This window comes from Cyprinodon tularosa, unplaced genomic scaffold, assembly GCF_016077235.1.
Source record: "Cyprinodon tularosa strain WSP-4 unplaced genomic scaffold, ASM1607723v1 ctg19, whole genome shotgun sequence".
NCBI lineage: Eukaryota > Metazoa > Chordata > Actinopteri > Cyprinodontiformes > Cyprinodontidae > Cyprinodon > Cyprinodon tularosa.
In genome coordinates this window covers 2137394-2160947 of record NW_024038678.1, presented here as the reverse complement: position 1 = coordinate 2160947, position 23554 = coordinate 2137394, and the positions used below count along the sequence as shown (strand labels likewise).

Sequence of the window (23554 nt, the reverse complement as noted above, 5' to 3'; positions counted from 1 at the left end):
TTCTTTTTTTTTCTTTATAATTGCAAGCAAGTTCAGTTTGACCAAAATTTTTTAATACGGTCAAAGAGCATCATAGAGCATCATAATTAACTAAAACATTCAAGTCAAAATTGATGGAAGGGGGTGAGACATCATCCAGGACATCATCCAGGTTTCTTCACATTAGGCTTTTGGCAAGCAATGCCTATGGGTGTGCATTGTACGCCTTTTATTAAAAATATTAGAAGTTTTACGCCCTGTTTTGGGGATGTACGGCTTTGGTACGCCCTAATTTTCCCCTAGAAACTTTGCATAAGTGTTCAAATTTTAAAATTGGTAAAAATTTAAATTTTTGCTGCTCGAAGCACCGCATCAACCAATCAGAGACCCTGATCTGGGAGCTGGCAGGGAGACAGACACAGGGCGGATGATGCAGATTGCCATGATCACTCCCCTGAAACAGATTAACGCCTAAATTTACTTAAAATGTCCAAACCTGCTGGCAAAATATTGTACCACTCTCTGACATTGAACACAGGAGCAGAAGAAGCTTCACATGTGCTCATTTACCGTATTTTCACGACTATAAGGCGCACATAAACGTCTTTTTTTCCCCTCAAAATGTGCGGTGCGCCCTTTGGTGCGGTACGCCCTATGTGTGCTGCAACTGCGACTTTTGAGACCACCTCATTGAGGAGATGATGAAAGAGTGGCTGAATGTAAGGAGACCAGGTGTTTTTTTTCCACTCATCAACATCACTGTTAATATGTGACTCCATGCGTGCCCATTTCACAGCTGATGTGAAAAACATGGTGAAACAAATTAATACTGTGCTCGCTGTGAACCGGACGCAGCAGGTGCAGCAGAAGCAGCGAGTTTACATGCAAAGTCAACGGTTGACGAGCGTATAGACGCAGCAAAAGGTCCCGCAGCGCGTTTTGAGCAGCAGGCGCAGCGAGTCGGGAGCGCGCCACCAACGCGCTGCTGCTGCTCGAGATGGAAAAAATTGAAGTTTTGCTGCTGGACGCGCCGCATCAACGAATCAGAGAAGCTGATCTGGGAGCTGACAGCGAGACAGACACAGCGCTCTGATGACATATGATTTTAAAGCAAATGAAAGGGCTGGATGGATGAGGAGATAATGAAAGCGTGGCTGAGGCAGGTGTATGTGAGGAGACCAGGTGTTTTTTTTCCATGCATCACCATCGCTTTTAATATGTGACTGCGTGCCCATCTCACAGCTGATGTGAAAAACATGGTGAAAAAAAATAAACGCTGTGCTCGCCGTTATCTCGGGGGTCTGACAAAGGAACTTCCACCGCTCGACATCGGTGTGAAGCGGCCGTTCAAAGTAAGGCTGCGAGCGGCGTGGGAGCGATGGATGACCGACAGAGACCACAGTTTCACGATAAGTGGAAGGCAGCGCCGGGCAAGTTACGCCACCGTTTGCGGATGGATTGTAGATGCTTGGACTAACGTGTCTGCTGGCTCTGTTGTTCAAGCTTTCGCAAAAGCCGGCATTATTTCTGAGGAGCCGCCCGGCACGGAAAGTGACTCTGACAGCGAAGAAGGGGAAATTGGCATGTCTGATTTAGCGCAGCTGTTTAATTCAGAAACAGAGGATGATGACTTTGATGGGTTTGATTAATACTTTGTAATAAATACATTAATAAAGCACAATCATACTCAGTTTTGCTCCCGCTCTATTTTTCTACCTGAAAACTTAATTCAACAGCAGCCTCTGGGCCGGGTCTCCTCCGGGTTCACCTCGGCGACTGGCAGGTGTTTTTTCATCTAAATAATCTAAATCTTGCAGCTATATTTGCTGTGATCAGTGGGAATAAAGTAGTTTTAATATGTTTTTAAGTGAGAAAGTCCACCTGAAAACTTAATAATTGCAGTCAGTTCATCCAGATTATCTATTTCTGTCGGAGGCGCTCAGACCCCCACATACCAGCGGTGCACCGACAGTAGAAATCCTTTCATCAGCAGCCTCTAGGCTGGGCAGCCTCCGGGTTCATGCAGTGGCTGGCAGGTGTTTTTCATCTAAATAATTTAAATTGCAGGCACCAGGATACCTGTAATAAAAGCGAACATATTCTGTCGGCAGGTTTCAGGATTTTAAGTTAATTTAGGAGTAATCACAGCGCTGTGTCATCTGCGATGTGTCTGTCTCACGGCCAGCTCCCAGGTTTGATTAATACTTTGTAATAAATACATGAATAAAGCACAGTCATACTCAGTTTTGCCCCCGCTGTATTTTTAAATACGCAGTAGAGGTATTTAAACGTAGTAGAGGACATTTACCTGTATATAAAAAACGCGCCCTATAGTCCGGTGCGCCTTATGTGTGTGTTAAATACAGAAATGGCACACATAACTGAGACTGCGCCTTTTAGTACGGTGCGCCTTATGGTCGTGAAAATACGGTATATTCCTCCTTCATTTCTCTTGTCTAGCATACAATTACTATCTAATATAAATGTATCTATAAAGATAGTGTTTTGGTATAGATAATGTCTGAGCATCCAAGTAAAAAAAATCTTTCAGTATCAAAGCACAAACCAAAAGCTGTGAAAATAGCTCAGCCTTGGTATGACTCAAGTTCCTCTTTTTCGTGACGTGCAGACCTCAAACATGTCATTCTATAACCCACCATGGGATGTACATAATTTTAAGGAAGTTGCCATCATGTGGCTGCAGTTGGTCTCAAAATAGACACTTCATCTAATGAAAACAACACTAGTCAGGTTTTGTCCAAAGCACTGCCTTTGGCAGGAAAGGTCAAGAAAATACATGGCTGATGCAGACGGAGTCCATATTGGTGCTGTCATGTTATGTTGAAGCTTTCTCTAATACAACAATACCATGGCCTCATGAAAAAAGCAACAGGCAGTCGTGTGGACAGCAAGTCTCCACAAGCAAATCAAATAAAAAAAAAGGAAATCTGCAAAAAGCTTAAACCAGATCTTTGAGATCAGTTAGGATCTAAATTATGTCTAGTTGCTAAATGTAGAAAACTGAACAAAAAATAGATGCTTTATCGGAGACAGTTTGTAGATATACAAATATTTCAGGATCACAGAGTAGTACAGGTAGTAACTACTTACAAAATCTACGTCTCACACAATGTAACCCTTATCAAGGTGAAATGTTTGGCTGCTCTATCCATCTTCACTTCACCGCACGACGAAGAAGCATGTTGACCTAAAAAAGGAACCCGACGCATTCAAACCTGACTGGTTAGACTCCTTGTTCTGTTACTTTCTGTCTGCTGCAGTTCAGGTGTAAAGTGAAGATACAGTAAACAAAAAATACAGTCCTATGCTGTTTCAACATGTAAACATCACCTAAGTTAGTTCTTGTTTTTAACATTTATTTTGATGAACTTTTGAAAAAGATGTTTCTTCAGCCCAAATTTGTGATGTGATTTATCTTCACATCATGTTTTATTTTATCGTTCAAAGTAACATGGCCCAGAGATAATTATAAATTCTGCCTGTATGATGACACACAGTTTTTAATTAGCGCTTTCAGCAGAACTAGTTTTACTCTTCAGAAACTATTGGATGATTTTATGTCTATTTTTAATTCTATTTTTTAAAGAGCTATTACAGAGTTTTCCGATGATACTTACACATATGGCAAAAACACAGAACTGCAGTACTCTTCTTCTCATTCTTGTAGCTCCCTCTTGTTCTTGACCGGGTGGTTTTTATTATTTTTTTTACCTTTTTCACCGTACCCGGAGTTGTCATTAGTATCCAAGTTGAGCTGAATGCCAGGCGCGTCATGAAATCCATAACATTCATCTTAAACATAACGTCTCGAATGTTTGCTAGGTCAGATGCATTTACCATGGACGCCCTTGATGTCAGCTCCACCAAACGGCACAGGAACTTCTGACTTGAACTAAATTCATGAAAATAGGCTACAGGTTTATAGCTGCATCGGAACTTCATTCCTGAGGTTTCAGTCTGCTCATAAAATTATGTTTTAATCGTAAAGGTTAAAATAAAAATGCTATTTTAAAGTTTTTATTTAGTAAAAACTTACATAATATCTCTTTAAGTAAAAAAACGATTTGAGGTTGTGCTACTCTCACTTTAGCTTTTTGGCTACTCCACATTTACTGAGGCATTTGCAGACTGGGCCTTTTTAAAGCTACAGTGTGTAATTTTCAGCGACATCTAACGTCCAGACTGCAGACCGCAGCATCATGAACATCTCCCCCCCACCGCTTCTCCCCCCCAACAGTACGGCGAGCGTTACAGGACAAAATGTCTTCCACGACGTCCGCATCACCTACCTTCTCAAGTGATGAGGTTTGTTTACATAGGTAATTTTACAGATAATATTTCATTAGTCTGTGTAGGGTATAGATTTCAGTTCATCTCTCTCAACTTGCCGTAGTTACTTTCGAGCGCAATGGGCGATCTCGCAGTCGCTAGTTTGTTGGCTCTGCGCTGCCGTAGCGCAAAGATGTCTGCCTCCATGGCTGCGAGACCCGCTCCTAAGTAATTATAAATAACGAATTCTAAGGCAACGCAAATATTAAGGTTAAGAGGCTGAGCTCGTAGATGATGATAAATAACATAGTTATGTATAATATATTACATTTCTGACTGTATATCCCTGTAATTATTACACACTGTAGCTTTAATGCTACTTTTGGTGTAATGGCTTCTTCCTCTCAGAGCGGCCTTTCAGGATAAGTAGCTACAGGACCCTTTTTACTGTTAATAAAGAAGGTCTAAAATTGCTTCACACGTTTCATTTATCTCTTGAACACTAACCCTATTTTTTCCACTAACACAGCAGCAGATAAAACATCATAATCAGAGGTGAAAATTAGCAAGAATTTGACAATACGAATCATGAGACATGCACCATAATATAATGTATACAAATACATTAACAAAGAGGATATATTGAGATTTACTTATTTTTTTTTAAAGGCTCTGGAAAACCTCAGGAGATCATGTTGATCTGCTACAGGCAGTGCAAGACAACTAAATAATAGGCACATGCACTGCCAACTAGTGGCTAGGGGTTTAAGTGTTTAAACAGCTGGGGGCCTAAACATAAGACAATGAAATAGATGTCTGCTTTAAATATTTTTCAACATTAAACTTAATTTTGAATCAAAACAGAGAGTGTTAAATGGAAAAAAATTACAATATTTAACAAAACAGATTTTTTTTCCACTCCTAATCGTAATGGTGTGTATTCTTCTACTTGACTGTCTGAACATAGAAATGGTACACCTTCCTGCATCTGAGTAACTTCTAACCAAACATTCTCTTTCTGAGATCTTGGGCTTGAATTTGGATAGCCAGTGATCCCCAATCCATTTTTAAGAGGATGTCACAACCTCCTCTCTACAAGCCAGTATGATATACATGTACATATGTTCATCCCAAAATGCAAAGTGAGATTATGACAAGGTTGGAAAAGGGAGTCATAAAAAAGGACATTGTGTTAAAGGGACAAACTCCATCCTGAAAACAAATATGCAGCTGTAAAGGTCAGAATGACTGTATATTATATCAATGGTAAACTCTTCCACTGTTTTTAACCAAACTGATCAAAAATAGGCTGGGTAAATCCGCCCCCGTATGGATTAGGTCCATTTTCATTGTTAACCATTCTAGAATTTTCTGCAGTATCGGGGCTGATAGCGATTTTAATATCAGATCAATTTATCTCTATTTGTCAAACAAAGAAGCAGTGTGTTTGGCTAGTGGAAGATCGAGATAAAATTAACCATATTTATTTTTTACGTTTTCATTTTACTTTAAAAAACTTCGTGAACATGGAGGAAATATAGAAACAGGAAAAGTCAGTTAACATGAGTAATATGATTAATGAAAATAAAGTTCTTTCCCTTTAAAATCTCAGAACCGTCAAAATGACGGCCTCTGTAATTCTATTGTTAAAGGAAAAGTCCGGTCAGCAAGGAATGATCAATCAATCATTAATTATACCTAAAACTGATACATTGGCGGTGATTTAATGAATTTAGCGTTAATCAGGAAAAACACAAAAATAATCATTTTTGTCACGATGACTTAGTCCAGGACCGGCCATTTTTGCCCACCCCGTCAAAAAGACGCTATGTAGTACCGGTAAATTATTGCATGTCTGTACTTTAACTTCAGTCAGGATTGGTCTAAACCAGCTGATCCCAGTCACCACACTGTCATTACCATCAGGTGACGCCTCACAGAAAACAGGCAGTCAGACAACCTGTGGCTGGAGGATTCTGTTTGGGTCAGCATCATCCAATGTTCCAAATGAAGGTGGATATCACCCTGCATTGGGGTTACTTTGTGTGCTGCAGAGACCAGAGTCACAAACCACGCAGGGGGAGCCACACCCTGCAGGAGCAGTCATCTTCTCCAACTTTAATCAGAAATCCTTCCCTTTACCATCGTCTTTCGGAGGCAGTTCACTCCTCTGGGCACACGAAAGATGGGTTCAGCAAAAATGGCCTAAATGGAGGCAGAGTTTCTGGCCAAAGCAACTGGGTCCAGCTGAATAATTCCCATTGTGTCCCCACAGTCAGCAGGGAGCGAGCAAAGCTGAGCTGTTTTCTAAGAGGCCATTTGGCAGACCCTTGTTCTTATCCAAGCAACGCGGGAAGAGGCATTTCCACTTGGATCACATGGAAGCTCGTTGTGGACCCAAAAAAAACAACCCACCAGGTAGTGACATGAAGCATGCCTCCAGTCATGAAGATACAAAAGGGAGAAGACATTACTTGCAGCTATATTAATGCAAGGAGTGAAATATGGAGCAATCTATTCAGAATGATTCAGAGCAGCATCATAAAATGCACTCCTAAGACTAAGTGGAACTTCAAAACACCTCATGCGAAAGTCACAATGCTATGCTTAACCAACCAAACCTCAAAGTCAAACGCTTCAGCAGAAAAGTTCCTAGAATCAACAGTCATAATTAAGCAGCAGATTTTACAGAATAAAGTGTCATCAACCTAAATTAGGAATATATGAGCTGTTGAAGATGGACACTATGGGAGTATACTTTCTAAATATTCATCATCTCTGAATCCATGCTTAGAGCTAGAGCTGGACAATTTTTTCCCAAAAAATCTAAATTGCGATTCTTTTCAAACAATATTGCGACTGCAATTTTATTTCAATTTTCCTTTGCACTAACCACAAGCATGTCGATATTTTACTCCAGGGTATCTTTTTTTTTTCTTCGTTACTCTTGAAAGTTTGCTTGCTCAAAGCATGTTGTTGCAGGATTTTACTGTAACCTCTGCTTATAAAAATGCTTATTTCTACTGGCATACATGGATCTGCATTTAAGTTTATTTCCTTTTTATGGAAGCAAACCAACTTTAAACATATTACTGCCATTTAAAGGACTGGAGTTTTAAAAAAATTGTGTCTTAGTGTCTTAAATGTAACGTAACCAAAACTGAAAACTTCTGCGATTTAAAGGAAAAGTCCGGTCAGCAAGGAATAACCAATGGATGATTTAATGAATTTAGTGTTAATCAGTAAAAAAAACCTCACGGTTTGGTAAGCCTAGCGCCATTCTTCCCGTTTACAGCAAAATCAATGGGAACTACTAGACACATCTGCAATCAACAACAATTATTTAAGATTTCGAGAGGACCTCACCATTGAAATTCATGGGAGCTAAAGTTAAACTGACAATGCCCACATGCATGGCAGTTGGATGTTGTAATTCATCACGTAAAAGTGAAAAGAAAATTTGTTATTTCACCTTTCCGATTCATGGAAACATGTTTGTCGTTGATTGCCAACTTGAAGAGGGAAGATTTGCCATCAAACTTCTGGCCAGAGAAAAAACATGAAATATGTAGCCAAGATTTTAAAGAAGAATGTTTTCAAGATGGCTTAAATAATAGCGCATTATGACAAACACCAGATACAGCATTGGGACTTGTTCTACAGCCGATACCGCACCGTGACGTCACAAACCGGTAGGTGGCAATAGTGTTCTTTAAAAAACATGGATGTCTCCGATAAAGCACAGTCATATGAAATTACTCTTAAATAAAAAGCACTTATTTATTGAACAGTATGTAATAATTTTATTTTTAAAGTAGATTCAGAAGTTTGAATTCTGAATATGACCGGACTTTTCCTTTAAAATTTTTATTTACTTAAATTGTGATTATATTACAGATGCAATTAATTATTCGGATCTGTGATATTTCTGACTTAGACATGTTCTGCAATTGAATTTCCAGCACTAAACTAGCCCCTGTTTTTATTCTGACACCAGGTCTATCAGGTTTGCACCGATCCAAAAGCAGAAAACCAGAAAACTTCTCAGAAACTGAAGTTAAATGAGGACGAGCACCATTTTTAGATCGTTAAAGTCAGTTTCATTTTGATTGGGCCCTTTCAAAACAAAACAATTACACTTCACCATGATTACTCAGATGACATGAGGCACAACCCACTTCATTACAGACACAGTGTACCTCGTCTAATAGAGAAAACAATGTCTGACATCATGCCATGGCATATTGCAGTCCAACTTTGCTTTAGCATTAAGTCCCGAACACAATCTAGACCTAATTCAGGAAACATCTAAACTCATAAAACTTTAGTTTAAAACCAGTTTTAAAATACAGCATGTGTCCAATTAATAAGGAATGCTTCTCTAAGACAATAATAAACAATCCACATCTGTGTATTTCAATACTGTTTACAAAACAGGGAGTATAAGATTTCTACTGATACCTAAACTCACCGGTGTAGCTTTAGGAGTTACTGTCAGAATAAGACTATTTTAAGTAATGGTTAAAATGTGTAAATGAAATCAGAGGAAGCTAAATATTCATAAAGCGAAGCATTAGCATTCACCTTGAATGCTCTAACAGGAAACTCGATCACTCAAAGCAGACAGGCTCCTATATCATTTAAAGAAAAGCGAGTATAACTATTTTGAAAAGCAGTTAATCAGAGAGACGTATCTTCTTAGGATTAATTTTATCTTTATTTTGATAAGAAGTTGTAGTAGAGAAATAAAATGTTTTGTGGTAAGATGAACTTGGGCTTTCAACAGAAATGTTTTAGAGGGATGTAAAGGACATGCTATTACACTGTAAAACCCTTTTTGATTCATTATAATAGTGTGGCAAGCTCTTTGGGGAAAAAATAATGTTCCTTATGCAGCCACAGCAAAAACAGAGAACTAAAGATGGACTTCATTTCTACATTACTAATCTTGTTTGCTCTCCACGACCCTAATTCCTCGCCTGAAATTACTTCAAAGCAAATGCAAATATCACAACTACAGAGGAAAATGGGCTAAAGTGCAAATACAGCTTGGCTGCAGCTTGTGACCAGCTCCAAACGTAATGCGAGTGTTTACAGCAGAACAAGTGACCTTGCTACTTGCTAATGAGAGGGATTTCCCTACCAGGAGCCAGTCTATGGTGCACTGAGGTACAACCTATACACAGGATTCACTAAATAAACTCCTAAACAACAACAAATTGTCTCACGCTCAGTTTTTTCTCGACTACTTATTAAAATCCTAGAACTTCGGATAGATCAGATTTTTTCTGTGTGCACAGTTAAAATACACTAAAACATTTGTCTTACATTTAAATGTTTTTTTTTTATATCGGTCCTTTAAACTGAATGATTTCAATGAATTTCCAGATCTTCAAGGATAAAAATAGGTGCATTAGAGGAAAAATGAAGAAGTGGAAAAAACAAAAAACAAATCAGCAGCTCAAACATGTAACACTAAGCTGAAATCTGGAAATTGTGAAATAGTAGCAACTTTGAGCCAGAACCTACATCCTTTGTTCAGGATCTCTTAGAGTGATCATTTATTACAAAAGGAGCAAAGCCCTTTGTTTATTATTATAATTACTGGGGAAAAAAGAGCACACCGACTTTCATCATGTAATAAAATGTTAGTAATTTGGTAGGCTTAAGATCATCAAGGTAGGAAGATTTAGATATGAATAAAAAAAAACTAGTACTTTAAAATCACCATAAACTGATCATAGTTGTAAGAATTTTTCCATACCATATATGTATATTTCATACATAAACTTAAGAAAACCAAATTAAGAAAAACACAGCTTTAACCCTTTACAGGGCACAAAATTTAAATTTCAAGCCAATAGTGTTATTGGAATCCAGGACAAGACCTCATTACCTTTGTACTGTTCCAAAATATGGATATTTTAATGGCAAACATTAATGTCAATGTAATAACAATAAACGCCAACTTGCCTGAATATAATAAGAAAAATTAAAAAAGTGCCTTTATAAGAAAATCATGAAAAACAGAGTGAAAGAAACATATTTTTTTTAGTACAATATAACCTTAAAGGCATTAATGCTGATACGGGCACTTACATTTTTAGTTTATTAACCTAAATATAATTGTTATTAGGCTTATTAACTTTTGAACTTAACTTTTCAACGTTTTAATTAGCTTTTTACCTTTTTTTCTTTACTTTTTTTTCCAACTCAATTTACAGTAGGTAATATATCATTCAAGGGCTCATCTAATTAGTCAAATGCCAAAATAAGATGTACAGCACTTTAGCAGCATCTTTACTAAATGGCTGGATATAGGTCTAAAACGGTAAATTTCCCTATAAAGGGTTAAGTAATTGCAGTAATTATAGTATGAAAGTCATGATTAGTACACCTTTCTAGGTGCTGAAACAATTAGTTGGATTAATCGTTTATTGAAATAATAGTCAACTTAATTAGTAATCAATTAATTGTTAATTGGAGTATAGAGTAGAGACTGTAAAACATGCCTTTAGCTGACAGAGCCTTGTAAAAAAATAAAAATAAAAAAACATTAAAAAAAAAATATATATATATATATATATATATATACATTTTGCATTTAAGACCAAAAGAGTTTCACCTTGTTTAATTTAACACAAAATCTTCTTTAAGGAACCTTTGGCTATCCAAATATAAACCAATTAATTGAAAAAATAATCGACAGATTAATTGATTTGCAAAATAATCATTAGTTCCAGCTCTACACCTTACACATCCACGAAACTGTGGGTAATTTAGGGTTCGATATTTCAAAATGGCCAAATCCATATCATATATAAGATCATGCACACTTTAGGTGATGAGTGCAAAGAATTAGTGGACTGATTTGGATGCATGCAGCATCGGTAACATGAAGCGGGGCAAAGGGGATTCTGTCAGGGATGTGTGACAGTGTGTCAGTGGTGCTGCAGGAAAGCTGCACAGCTGCTCTGGGGGAAGGGATTCCTTAAAGCATATACTGGATGGATAAAAAAAGATGGGTGATATTACAACTATATCAAAATCAAGAATAATAAAAAAAAAAAAACTATAAATCATTGAACCACAGAATGAAATAGAGATGAGCAGCACAGGTGGATACGCCTATAATTGTGCTGATGATAGGATAGGTTAACACAGGTGAAACGGTCCCCTCTTCACATTCTGCTTGATCATTTCAACCAACATAGCTAAACTACACGTCCCAGCAATCCTAACAGCCTCTTTGTTGCATGACACCTCAGCAGATGATGACTGTAGGCCTGCAGTCAGTATAAGTCAACAGTAATCAGTGTGACTCACAGTTCCATAGCAATAAAACTTGTCTGAAGCGGAAACCTGAACATGAACACACCCTGTCAGGGTTTGGTGTGACGTTCAACTGAACGCACATGTAGTCATAGGATTAAAAAAAAGATAAATTAAAAGATGACCAAGGTGACAAGAGAGTCCATCCATGGTCAGAGCTTCTCAGTATCTCAGGTCAGACACAACGAGCTCTGGCCTTGACATTTATTAATAAAGGGAGATAAATGCTAAAGAAAAATGTTTTTGAGTTCATGGTTGAGTTTAAGACATAAAGGAAGGATTAAAAAAATGGAAGAAAGTCTATCTTCTGACAATGGTGCTGGTCATGCTCTGCTAGCTCCTAAACCAACATCCTGTATTAGCTTCACCACAGCTAAAAGCCTGCCGTCTGCTCCCATTCACTTCATCACAGAGAAAAGTAGACCCGCTCAGGAAAAGTGTTATCAAACAAAAGCTGTTAGACACATGGAATAAGGAGATATATATGGCTATCCCGAAAAAACACTTGAAGCATCCCCCCACCGACATCTCTTCCTTTACCTTCAGACAGCTCCAAATCCAACTCCGCCAACTGGTCTCGAACCTCCTTCGGCAGGGCGGACAAATCCACGCCGCGGTCCGCCATGATTTGGCCGAAAAACACGAGAACAGTCTATGTGACAAGAAACGGGGCCGTCGCGGAGAGATTTTGAAAAACAAAAATAAAACCCCTCCCTCAAGACATGAAACAAGCATCGGAGAGGGAGAGACGGCCCATCCGCACGGCTTGCCCTTCCGCCATAATGGAGGGGAGGGGAGGGGGGGCTCATTCACCAGCGGCAACGTGTGGTCACGTTACCTCCTCCAGCCTCTGTTGCTGTTGTTGCTTCATCGCCGCATCCGAGGCGTCAGGGCACGCTGCTCCCCCTAGCGGTCAAACGGTAGAAACGCACACAAATATCTCACACACAGACATCAACCCAAACAAGATATAAATCTACTTTACGGTTATATTTTCCCCATTTTCATATATAGTATGGACGGATTAAATATATATTTTTAAACGTTGATCAGAGAGAATGTAATTGTACATAAGAGACAGTGTAATAAAGTTATCTGAAACTAGGTAGAAAAAGACATTTAAGGCTCAATTATTTGCTATTAAAACTATATAAATGTTAGTAAATATAAGCAAAAGCTCTATTCAAAACCATAAACTAAAGATATAGATAGGTAAATTAGGTAATTTGTGCTTTACGATGTCTGGAGTGTTTTCCATCTCTGAAGCCAGTGCTGTCATTACTATCAGACTTTTCCCAAAATGTAATTTTGTCTCAGAGAAGTTTACATTAGTCCTTCCACCTCTGTGTGTCAATCTGGCCCTAAGCTTAATAATTTCTCTTTTTATTGTTATAATTTTGTTAACAATATGAGTTTATGGATGAGTAAATAAATATTCATACATGATTGCTCAATGTTATCATGATAGTGAGTTTTTCTATACTCAAATTGAGAGCATAATACATTGAAAAAACATTTAGATGATGGACAGAATAGTTATCCTTGCCTGGTGTGTGACCCGCGAGCTACCTAAAGTTGACCCTTCCTAAAAACTGTAGGTTAAGTGGCCATAAGTAGAATAATAAATATGGCATCATTCTTTTAAATGAATCTGCTCTAAAGGTGGTTGAAGACAACTTAACCTTCAACTAATTTAGCCCAAGATAGATCAGTTTCTCATTCCAACAGTGAAACAGGTCGATATATGAAAAAAAAAAAAGCTTTTCAATATAAACAGCAAGATGTGTAATCTTCCACTTAATTGTGTTAATATCTCACATGGAACTGTAAACTACAGAACTCCTGGTGTAGCTATGCATGTTTGCTCTTCCATCACTCCAAAAACGTGAAAGGCAAATTATTTTCAAACTTCATTTAACTTCTCTAAAAATTCCCACCCACTTTCATCCAGCATTTTGTGTACCACTTTGTGTTTTTTGGTAAATGATTATTATTGAAATAATTTTATTGAAATAAATTACATTTAAAATTGAGATGCACCTGAAGAACGGAAAACATATTGATTTGTTTTTTAAAAAGTACACAACGGTAATGGCCAAGGAAAAAAATACAATAGTTCATATGGTAGTGTATATAGATTGGGATAATCTACTCCATTCTATTTGAATAAAAAGTTTCAAGTGAAAACTGAATACGAGTACGAGTAAGAGTACAAATTTAGCTCCAATGGAGGCTGTAAGCTGAAAATAAATAGCCTGCTTAATTAAAAAGTGTTAATGATTACAGGAGGTTAAATTCTTAATTCCACGAACATGGGGGTTGTTCCATGATCGTGGTTTTGGACATTGAAACCACTGTCTACGTTTCATCTCGACATAAGACCTCTGCAAGGTTACTGGTTCCTGATTAGGCAAATCATTTAATAAAACCTTATTTGGCCAAATAAGGTTTTATTGACCTCATGGATTTGCATTGTAAATTGATTTGAAAACAATTTACATATATAAACTTATTTTGTAACTAATTTGATCATATCCCAAATTCTTCCAGATAAACTTTTGTTTTCAAACACAAAATCCATCTTAAGCTGTAATATGGTTTTCAACCATGTTTCCACTTCCTCTTTGTACAAAGGTTAGTTTAGTTGAGTTTCACTAGTTTTAGTTAAGAGTTTTAAACTGAAATATGTTAGACTTGGAGCTGACTTTTGTTAAAACTCTTATATTTTGAACAGATGCTGTGGTGAATTTATTCCATGTATGTGCAGAATTATCTGTTTGATCATGATATGAGCTCGAAACACTCATTGTTCTAACAAACAGCTAGTAGGGCGTGTTTTCATAAACAATATTTAACAGCCCAAATAATATCTGATTAAATAAGATATTTACCACCACCCCTACCGGGAGGGCAATACACGTCTTAAAGTATCAGAAAATATGAATTCCAAGCTGGCTGGGAGTTGAATATAACAGTTATTCACAACATTAATATGGCATCCAACCTGGATGGACTTTGAATATAAATTCACAACATGGGTTACTGATGTTATTTAGAAAGTTAAACAAAAAAATAAACAAAACGAGATCCTTAGTATGTAGTTTCTTTAATTAAAACTGCAGCACTTTAAAGTGTTCATGATATTCCACTTGGACATGCATGGAAAAGTAAATATATTCATATAGTACAGATATGTACAATAAAACATTTTCTAAAAATCATCCATCTGGCAATGGGAGTGTGAAAAAAAAAAAAAGAAATACACAATGCGAAACTGTTACCTTGTATTTTTTCCATTCAACTTGTAAATTCATAGCAATTTGAATATGAATAATAAGGCAGAGACTGAAAAATAAAATGTAAATTGACCAATTTAGAAAAATAAGTTAAACAAGGACAGTGAAAAAGACATGGCCAGACATTTACTAAAGAGATTAAACTAAAGCCAGAGACTTCTTTTTGTAAAAAGAGTCAACGTTTCTTCCATAGAGAATACAAACTGATAAAAACAGTGTTAAATGAAATAACTCTATATTCATCAGTACAATCAAAAGCAGTATGAGACAGGTTGTACAGTGTTTACAACACCACACAACGACAAAGAACAGTAAATGACAGAAAAAGGTGCCCATCACACAAATGAGAATCCAGAAAATAATGAGCGATATAGTAGTTTAAAATTTCTTTCATATAAACAATCATCTATATGGGACTGCTAGCTGTGTATATAGCGCCAGCAAGTAAAATAAAAAAGCTAGGGTCGCCATTGGGACTGTAGGATGAGAGGTTCAGTCGCAGCATAAAGTTTTAAAGTTGGTGAGAAAATTCCCCATTCACATCTACAGTACAATTTTGGGAAGAACAAAAAACTGTCCTGTTCTGAGAAACAAAAGAGTTGCACGAACAGAGATACAAAGCCACAATAAAGTCTTACTTTAGTGCTTTTTAAAAAGATCAATATGATAGATACTTTGCTTTTCAAAATAGCATCTTGCAAATATATGATCACCGTAGCAGAAAAGGAAAGCACAAGAGAAAAAAGGAAAAGCATGTTATTTGTGTGTTTATGCAAAAATACATATAGTTAAATATCTTGGAAATATAAAAAAAAAAAAAAAAAAAAAAACTATTTCAGATGTTTCTGTTCTTAAAGCTTTTACAAGAAAAACATTTTCTTTATTTCTCCACCAGATGACAGAAAGGAACAAGTATTTTTCCCCATTTCTTTACTGGAAATACAGTATGTCAATGCAATTATATAATAAAACTGTCGAGTAATGTTAGAACCCAGCCAGAAGCATCACATCTGTATTTGCACATTCGATTTTTAAATATCAAAGCGGAAGTATCAGAGGCACGCGTGATCTTAAGGCAAACAAAGATGTGTGTGAGAGATCGTGTCAAAGTGCAAGAAACAAGTAGTGATAGACTAGATTCTGTCACTGCAACACCAAATAACAGACTGTTTACTTCCTGTCTCAGAACAAGTACCAGGTGGTCTTTGGAGACCCAGAGAATATGGCTTAGTTTAGGTTTGGTAAAGAGCAGAGACTAGAGGGGTGGGTGGGGGTGTGTGTGTGTGTGTGTGTGTGGGGGGGTGGGTCGTCACACTTCCGACAAGCAGCAAGGATGATCGCCATCCTGAGAAGTATGAAAACAGTTACATAAAATCCTGGAGCCTCACAGAAACGCAGTGAGAGTAATTTCATATAAGGTGAATAAAAGGCCACCAACTATCTGATTTCTAGTGAAATATGAAGGACAGCGGAGGAGGAATTCCTTTCAGGGTAAATGGAAAGCTTAGAAAAAAGATAAAAATCGAAAGTACAATCAAATGTATTTTAGTTGTAGAGACCAATATTGGAGGATGTGCCAGTTTCATCGAGGAAAACACATAGCTGCACACACGTTCAGGAAAGGTCACATGCAAAAAACATATAACAAGGCGCCAAATCTAATGTAACCACTTATGTTCTAGTGTACATAAGCATACAATAGCACGCAGCTAATAAGTCTTAACATAAAGGGGTAATATGAGGTAACGTGCTTGGGTCCATGATGCTGATGTGGAACTTTTAACAGGATGGTGATCAGAATCAGAACAACTTGAGACGGTTGTTCTCGTCAACTGAGCTGAAGGTGTGTGGGTGTTAGCATGGTTACAAATGTAGATCATGGTTACAAATTGTAGATCAAATCAGATCTACAATTTTTATGCAACTCCTTTGAGTCTGAAACTGTGCACGTAGGAAGTCCATTATCAAGGCAGGGGGTCAATGCACATCCTTAAAGTCTTTTGAAAAGTTTGTTTTCACCAAGGGTGAGGAGAGATGAGCAGAAGAGGCAAAGAGGAAAAGGGATATCGGAGTCCAGCCCCTGTAGTTTATGGCAAAGTTAACAGGAAGCTCTCACTAAAAGTCTCAGACCATTCCCAGAACGCTGCCGATGCTGCTGAGCTCCAGGCCACAGCTTGAAGGCTCCACAGGAGGATGAAAGGAGGAGAGACGGAGGGAGGAGATGTGAAATTTGGACCTAAAGGCTGTAGATAATGGGAGTCTTTTTCTACCCCTGGGTAATGAACCAAGTCTGGGCCGGTGGTGGTGCTGCTCATCATCTCGCAGCAGACTGAGACTGTGCTGCCATGATGATGTGAGAGGGTCCACCCTCTACCCTCTGGTGCTGACCCATTCCTGCTAGCACTGACATGGCCATGGCCTCAGCTGCAGCTCTTGTGCTTAAGCCGTTTTGACCCACTGAGGGGCTGGGTGCCAAAGAACTGTGCTGGATCACTGGGGCAGGAGAACCTGTTGGCTCTGATGTGTCCTTTAGGCCGTCTTCTGCAGCTGCAGAAAACAGAAAGATAATAAATAAAAAAATTAAAAATCTATATAGAAAAACAGAGCAGATTAAGTGTGAAAACTGAGTTCCGACTAGTCTGGCAAAAAAAAAAATATTCTATATATTTTTTTCAGCTAAATGTGATCAATGAGTTGTCTGTCAAAAAGTCTGACTATTACTCTGATTTAATCAGAAGCAGCAGTCCACCAAGGCACCCTCGGTCTGCCTCCATCTTTAGACAAAAACTCAAACTGCAGACTTGTGACGGTCTCTGTGCTCTAATTAGCATCAGTTAATCGACTACTTTTAATCCTAGCTCTACACATGTACCTTACCTAAGTAGGCAGTCTTCTTTTGTAGGGTGGTTACAGGGCAGTCCTTGTGGGCGAGCAGAAGCTGCTTTAAATGTGCCACCTCGTTACGCAGCAGTGAAACCTCATTCTGAAATGAAATGGAAAAAACTTAAAAAGAAAGAAAAACATTATGCCAAAGGACAGCTTTCAAATTTCTATGTTTTTTCATAAAGGGATTTTAAATGGATTTACCTTCTTAAAGATGTAAGTCTTAAAGGTTTAAGCCTTAAAAACACTTAAGTGATGCAAACTGATATGTCTTGCAAGCTTTCGTCCTCCTTCCACCCACTCCACACCCACTCACCGACAGCGAGACGTTGAGAGTGCTCAGCTCCTCAGCCTTCTTCTCCAGAGAACTGACCCACAGTTTGCGTTTCTGTCTGCAGCGCGATGCCGCCGCCCTATTCCTCTCCAGGAAGCGCTGCCTTCGCTCATCTGGGTCATCATCTGTCGTTCGCCGTCGACGCCCACCTGTAGGCTGTGCCGGCGATACCTGATGGAGAAAAATGACAAGAGGTCAAAAGGAAACAGACAAGCGAGGGGAACGGAAAAAAGACTAGAAAGACAAAGGAAGTTTGACTCATAGTTTCAGTGCTGGAAACCGACACACATTATAGTCATCTAGGCTCATTATTACGTCTTTTAATGCCTTCAGAAGGTTTTTCAATATTAATCGATTTCGCCTCAGTTTTCTTTATCTAACTACCTGGGGTTGTGCAGGCGATGGGGCATCTGGATGCTGGACCAAAAGCTGGCTCTGCTCGGCCTTCTGAGGGACCATGGGGCTGCTGCCCATTACCATGGCACCCAGATGCTGTCCTGATGGGCTCTGCTGCGATAGCGCTGCTTTCAGACGCTACAGGGAAAGACGGGGATAAAGAGAGACCGAATACCACAGTTATCAAGCTGAAAATACAGGTGCTGGTCATAAAATTAGAATATCATGAAAAAGTAGATTGATTTCAGTAATTCCATTTAAAAAGTGAAACTTGTATATTATATTCATACATTACATACAAACTCATATATTTCAGATGTTTATTTTGTTTAATTTTGATGATTACAAATGACAACAAATGAAAATCTCAAATTCATCATATCAGAAAATTAGAATATTACTGAAGACCAATAAAAACAAAGGATTTATAGAAATGTTGGCCAACTGAAAAGTATGAACATGAAAAGTATGAGCATGTACAGCACTCAGTATTTAGTTGGGCCTCCTTTGGCCTGTATTACTGCAGCAATGCGGCGTGGCATGGAGTCGATCAGTCTGTGGCACTGCTCAGGTGTTATGATAGCCCAGGTTGCTCTAATAGTGGCTTTTAGCTCTTCTGAATTGTTGGGTCTGGTGTATTGCATCTTCTTCTTCACAATACCCCATAGATTTTCTATGGGGTTAAGGTCAGGGGAGTTTGCTGGCCAATTAAGAACAGGGATACCATGGTCCTTCAACCAGGTACTGGTAGCTTTGGCACTGTGTGCAGGTGCCAAGTCCTGTTGGAAAATGAAATCTGCATCTCCAAAAAGTTGGTCAGCTGCAGGAAGCATGAAGTGCTCTAAAACTTCCTGGTATGTGGCTGCGTTGACCCTGGACCTCAGAAAACACAATGGACCAACACCAGCAGATGACATGGCACCCCAAACCATCACTGACTGTGGAAACTTTACACTGGACTTCAAGCAACGTGGATGAAGTGCCTCTCTTCTTTTCCTCCAGACTCTGGGACCTTGATTTCCAAAGGAAATGCAAAATTTACTTTCATCAGAGAACATGACTTTGGACCACTCACCAGCAGTCCAGTCCTGTTTCTCTTTAGCCCAGGCAAGACGCTTCTGACGCTGTCTGTGGTTCAAGAGTGGCTTGACACAAGGAATGCGACAGCAGAAACCCATGTCTTTCATACGTCTGTGTGTGGTGGTTCTTGAAGCACTCACTCCAGCTGCAGTCCACTCTTTGTGAATCTCCCCCACATTTTTGAAGGGGTTTTGTTTCACAATCCTCTCCAGGGTGCGGTTATCTCTCTTGCTTGTACACTTTTTTCGACCACATCTTTTCCTTCCCTTCGCCTCTATTAATGTGCTTGGACACTGAGCTCTGTGAACAGCCAGCCTCTTTAGCGATGACCTTTTGTGTCTTGCCCTCCTTGTGCAAGGTGTCGATGGTCGTCTTTTGGACAACTGTCAAGTCAGCAGTCTTCCCCATGATTGTGTAGCCTATAGAACTAGACTGAAAGACCATTTAAAGGCTTTTGCAGGTGGTTTGAGTTAATTAGCTGATTAGAGTGTGGCACCAGGGGCCATCAATTTTGAACCTTTTCACAATATTCTAATTTTCTGATATGATGAATTTGAGATTTTCATTTGTTGTCATTTGTAATCATCAAAATTAAACAAAATAAACATCTGAAATATATGAGTTTGTATGTAATGTATGAATATAATATACAAGTTTCACTTTTTAAATGGAATTACTGAAATCAATCTACTTTTTCATGATATTCTAATTTTATGACCAGCACCTGTATGACCAAAGTAGCAGAAGAATAAACCATGCAGAGTTAAAGCAATAATGTTATTATCACAAAACCATGCTAGACCTTTAACTTACAGCGTGTCATGTCATCAACCCAAATGCATCGAAAGCTAAATTAAGTCAGGTTTTGGTTTGTATTTCAGCACGCTTTTATATTGTCTGAGCCATGCTCCACTATCTAGCTGGATTTTTATTGTCAAATCTTATCAGCTAAACGGAAACAAATCCGAAATAATAGTTAATTGTTTATACAAAAATAACTCTACGCAATAGCATAAAATGAAAAAAATTATTGTTCCAAGCAATGTACAAGGTGAGGTCTGAGATCAAATATTAAATAACAGAAGTGGATATAAAAAGGTTGGTTTTCTTCAGTACATTCATGTGACATGAGGATCCATCTTACCAGGGTTTGCTTCTTAAGGCATTAAAAAAAGTCTCTAGAAAAAGGTTGATATGTAATTATTGTGATGATAGATTATGATCCAGCACGCAGTTTAAACTAGCCAGTAAGGATCTTAAGGCATACAACAACTATTTACATATAAAATAATCCCCCAATAATAATAATTCTGACACAAATAAAACAGTCAAAGTTCTTAAAGTACATAGATGCTCTTAAATTTTGATGAAAACACACAAAAAAGCAGCAGCCTCTACTTTTTAATCACCGCAACTCTCTTTTTGTGAAAATTGTGGCGATGTATGTAAGAGTTAAAAAATAACAAGTTACCACAGTAAAAAGTCATATGATTTAAAAAAGTAAGGCAAAGTAGACACAAGTCTGGAGGGTAAGGATGCGGATAAGAAGAACAGATAGAGAGATAAAAATAGAGAGCTAATTTAGTGCTGACCATCTTGGCCTCTGAGTGGATGCTGTAGCCAGAGGGGGAGTTGGAGCCGCTGCTGCTGCCTCCCAGAGGAGGACCAGGGATTCCAGGAATGTTGGGTACCATACACATGGGTCGAGCGAGCTAGAGTCAGACATGATGCATAAATGCACATAAATTAAACCAGAACATTCTTCTTCTTTTTAAAGATGAGGTGAAAGAAACTGCTGGCGTGCCTTACATTAATGACGGAGGGAATCTGGACAGGACCGGGAAGCACAGGTACAGCCTGACCCGAGGGAAGCATCATCATCGGGTAATGGCTCGTTGGAGAACTATTAACAAACGGGAACCGAAAGAAAAAGAGATGTTTGCATAAAATGCTTTCAGTAAACAGTCATCTAAGCAGAAGCATTAACCTATGCTTCATATCCAGGCTGCTCTTCTAGGTTTTAACAATAAAAAAACAAAACAAAAAAGTCAGACCTTAAAGGGGAACACCGTTTTTTTACATTTGGCCCTTAATTTTATGTTATTACATAATGTTCTAGTCACCCATATGAGTTTTGTGTCAGTTGGAGCCATTCTAAAGATATTCCATTAGGTTATATCCAAGTAACGTCTTCCTATGGGCGAACGACTTGAAGGCACAAACTAAACTGTTCATAATTTATTGTTTATGGTACGCCAGCATTTATAACATGTAGGCGAATCACTGTCCCCCAGACATCCGCTGGTATATTTTTTTATATTTATATCTTTTAAAAACGAAGCTGCGCGTGTATGACATCATCCACGTGCGGCGGCTACCGTTCATTCTTCGTGTCCGCTGAACTACTGCTAGTTTTACTCACATGTCTGGAAGATGTCTAGTGCTACTACCACAGATGATCTCCCTCTCGAAATGGAATTGAACGATTCAGATTAGCTAGCCGAACGAACAGAAGGGGTAGAGCGTAGCGCCTGTGGCCCGGGCTGCCTGTCACAACTCCAAAACACATAAGTGGATGACATCATACACGCGCCGCTTTGTTTTAAAAAAATATAAATATAAAAAATATAATCGCAGATGTCTGGGGGACAGTGATTCACCTACATGTTATGAATGCTGGCGTACCATTAATGATAAGTTATGAACAGTTTAGTTTGTGCCTTCAAGTCGTTTGCCCATAGGAAGACGTTACTTGAATATAACCTAACGGAATATCTTCAGAACGGCTCCAAATGACAAAACTTACATGGGTGAGTAGAACATGATGTAATAACGTAAAATCAAGGGCCCAATGTAAAAAAAAAAAACCTGCGATCCCCTTTAAAAAAAACAAACAATGGATGGAAACAACATAGGCCTTTTAACAACTCGTGGGGCTGTAAGAGCATCGCTAGACGGAGCTGCTTTTCAAGGACTCACGCAAGCGGTCTGGAATGGAGAGGAGGATGTGGAATTAGACATGGGAAGACGGCACACAGGCAAAGCAAGCAACCGCGTGGCCCCCCTACCAGCAAGGATCCCAACCAAGGGCCCCTTTTGGTTGCCCACCCTTCTAACAGTGTCCCAGCAAAACGCTTGGTGTGTATTTGTGAACAGGAGGAGGTGGAAGTGGATTAATTGAATGCAATTAGCGATCAAAACTAATACTGACTCAGAAACGGATAATTGTAAGTTACAAATAATTATCTTTTAATCCAGCATTACGTGAGGGGGGAGGTTTTCTCTAAAAAGTATCTCCATGGTCATATGCTGGTGAAGAGTCTCAGTCATCCAGGTCATAATCATCCAAAAATAGAAAATTAAAAGCAGTATGTACAGTTTTTAACAGTATTAAAAACTCTATACTAGAAAACTAAAAACTTGAAGTCAATGTTATTCCTGACATTTTGAATTGAAAAAGCTTCCTGGATGGGAAGCGAAACGTCTTCAAACTTGGAAACAAAGTCCAGTGGATTTTTTTTAATTTTCTTTTTTTGGAATCTCCATGGCTATCATAAGGAATAGAGCAGATGGACTCCACCTTAGCTATATACATATACATATACATATATATATATATATATATACATATATATATATATTGAGCTATAAATATATATTGAAAGGTTCTGGCTGTGGGAGAAAACAGGGAGAAAACAGCAGGAATTGTCTAGCTGGATTTATCTTCAGATATTAAAAATATCAGATTCTTAGTTCAGTGAAAATCAAAGAATTTATTCAAAGGTTAGCTAAGCACATTTAATGGTTATTTAAATCATTGCATTGCTGCACTCAGTCCACTAATATAAGATACATTATTAAAATATAAGGTATCTGCTGGTGCCAGTAGAAATAGTAAGAAGTGGAACAGTAACCCTTCATCTCCTCCAAACTAAGCTAATTAAACAAGGATACAGTTTTACTC

At 38.3% G+C, this 23554-nt stretch overlaps 2 protein-coding genes across 3 annotated transcripts in view; both read right to left on the bottom strand.

The window, feature by feature from the left end:
* dip2ba (disco-interacting protein 2 homolog Ba) overlaps positions 1 to 12432 on the bottom strand; it is a 60884-nt gene extending 48452 nt beyond the window's left edge. For both annotated transcript variants that reach the window (XM_038282952.1, XM_038282953.1), the window contains exon 1: positions 12142 to 12432. In XM_038282952.1, coding sequence (XP_038138880.1) covers positions 12142 to 12226 — 85 coding nt within the window. In that variant the 5' untranslated portion in view covers positions 12227 to 12432. The remainder of the gene's footprint in view (positions 1 to 12141) is intronic.
* A 4375-nt stretch (positions 12433 to 16807) lies between these two features.
* Positions 16808 to 23554, bottom strand: part of atf7a (activating transcription factor 7a) — a 28332-nt gene continuing 21585 nt past the window's right edge. Inside the window, exons 7-12 of the mRNA XM_038283100.1 lie at positions 21400 to 21493; positions 21183 to 21302; positions 18499 to 18648; positions 18097 to 18285; positions 17775 to 17880; positions 16808 to 17444 (exon numbers count right to left, since the gene is read on the bottom strand). Coding sequence (XP_038139028.1) covers positions 17212 to 17444; positions 17775 to 17880; positions 18097 to 18285; positions 18499 to 18648; positions 21183 to 21302; positions 21400 to 21493 — 892 coding nt within the window. The 3' untranslated portion in view covers positions 16808 to 17211. The remainder of the gene's footprint in view (positions 17445 to 17774; positions 17881 to 18096; positions 18286 to 18498; positions 18649 to 21182; positions 21303 to 21399; positions 21494 to 23554) is intronic.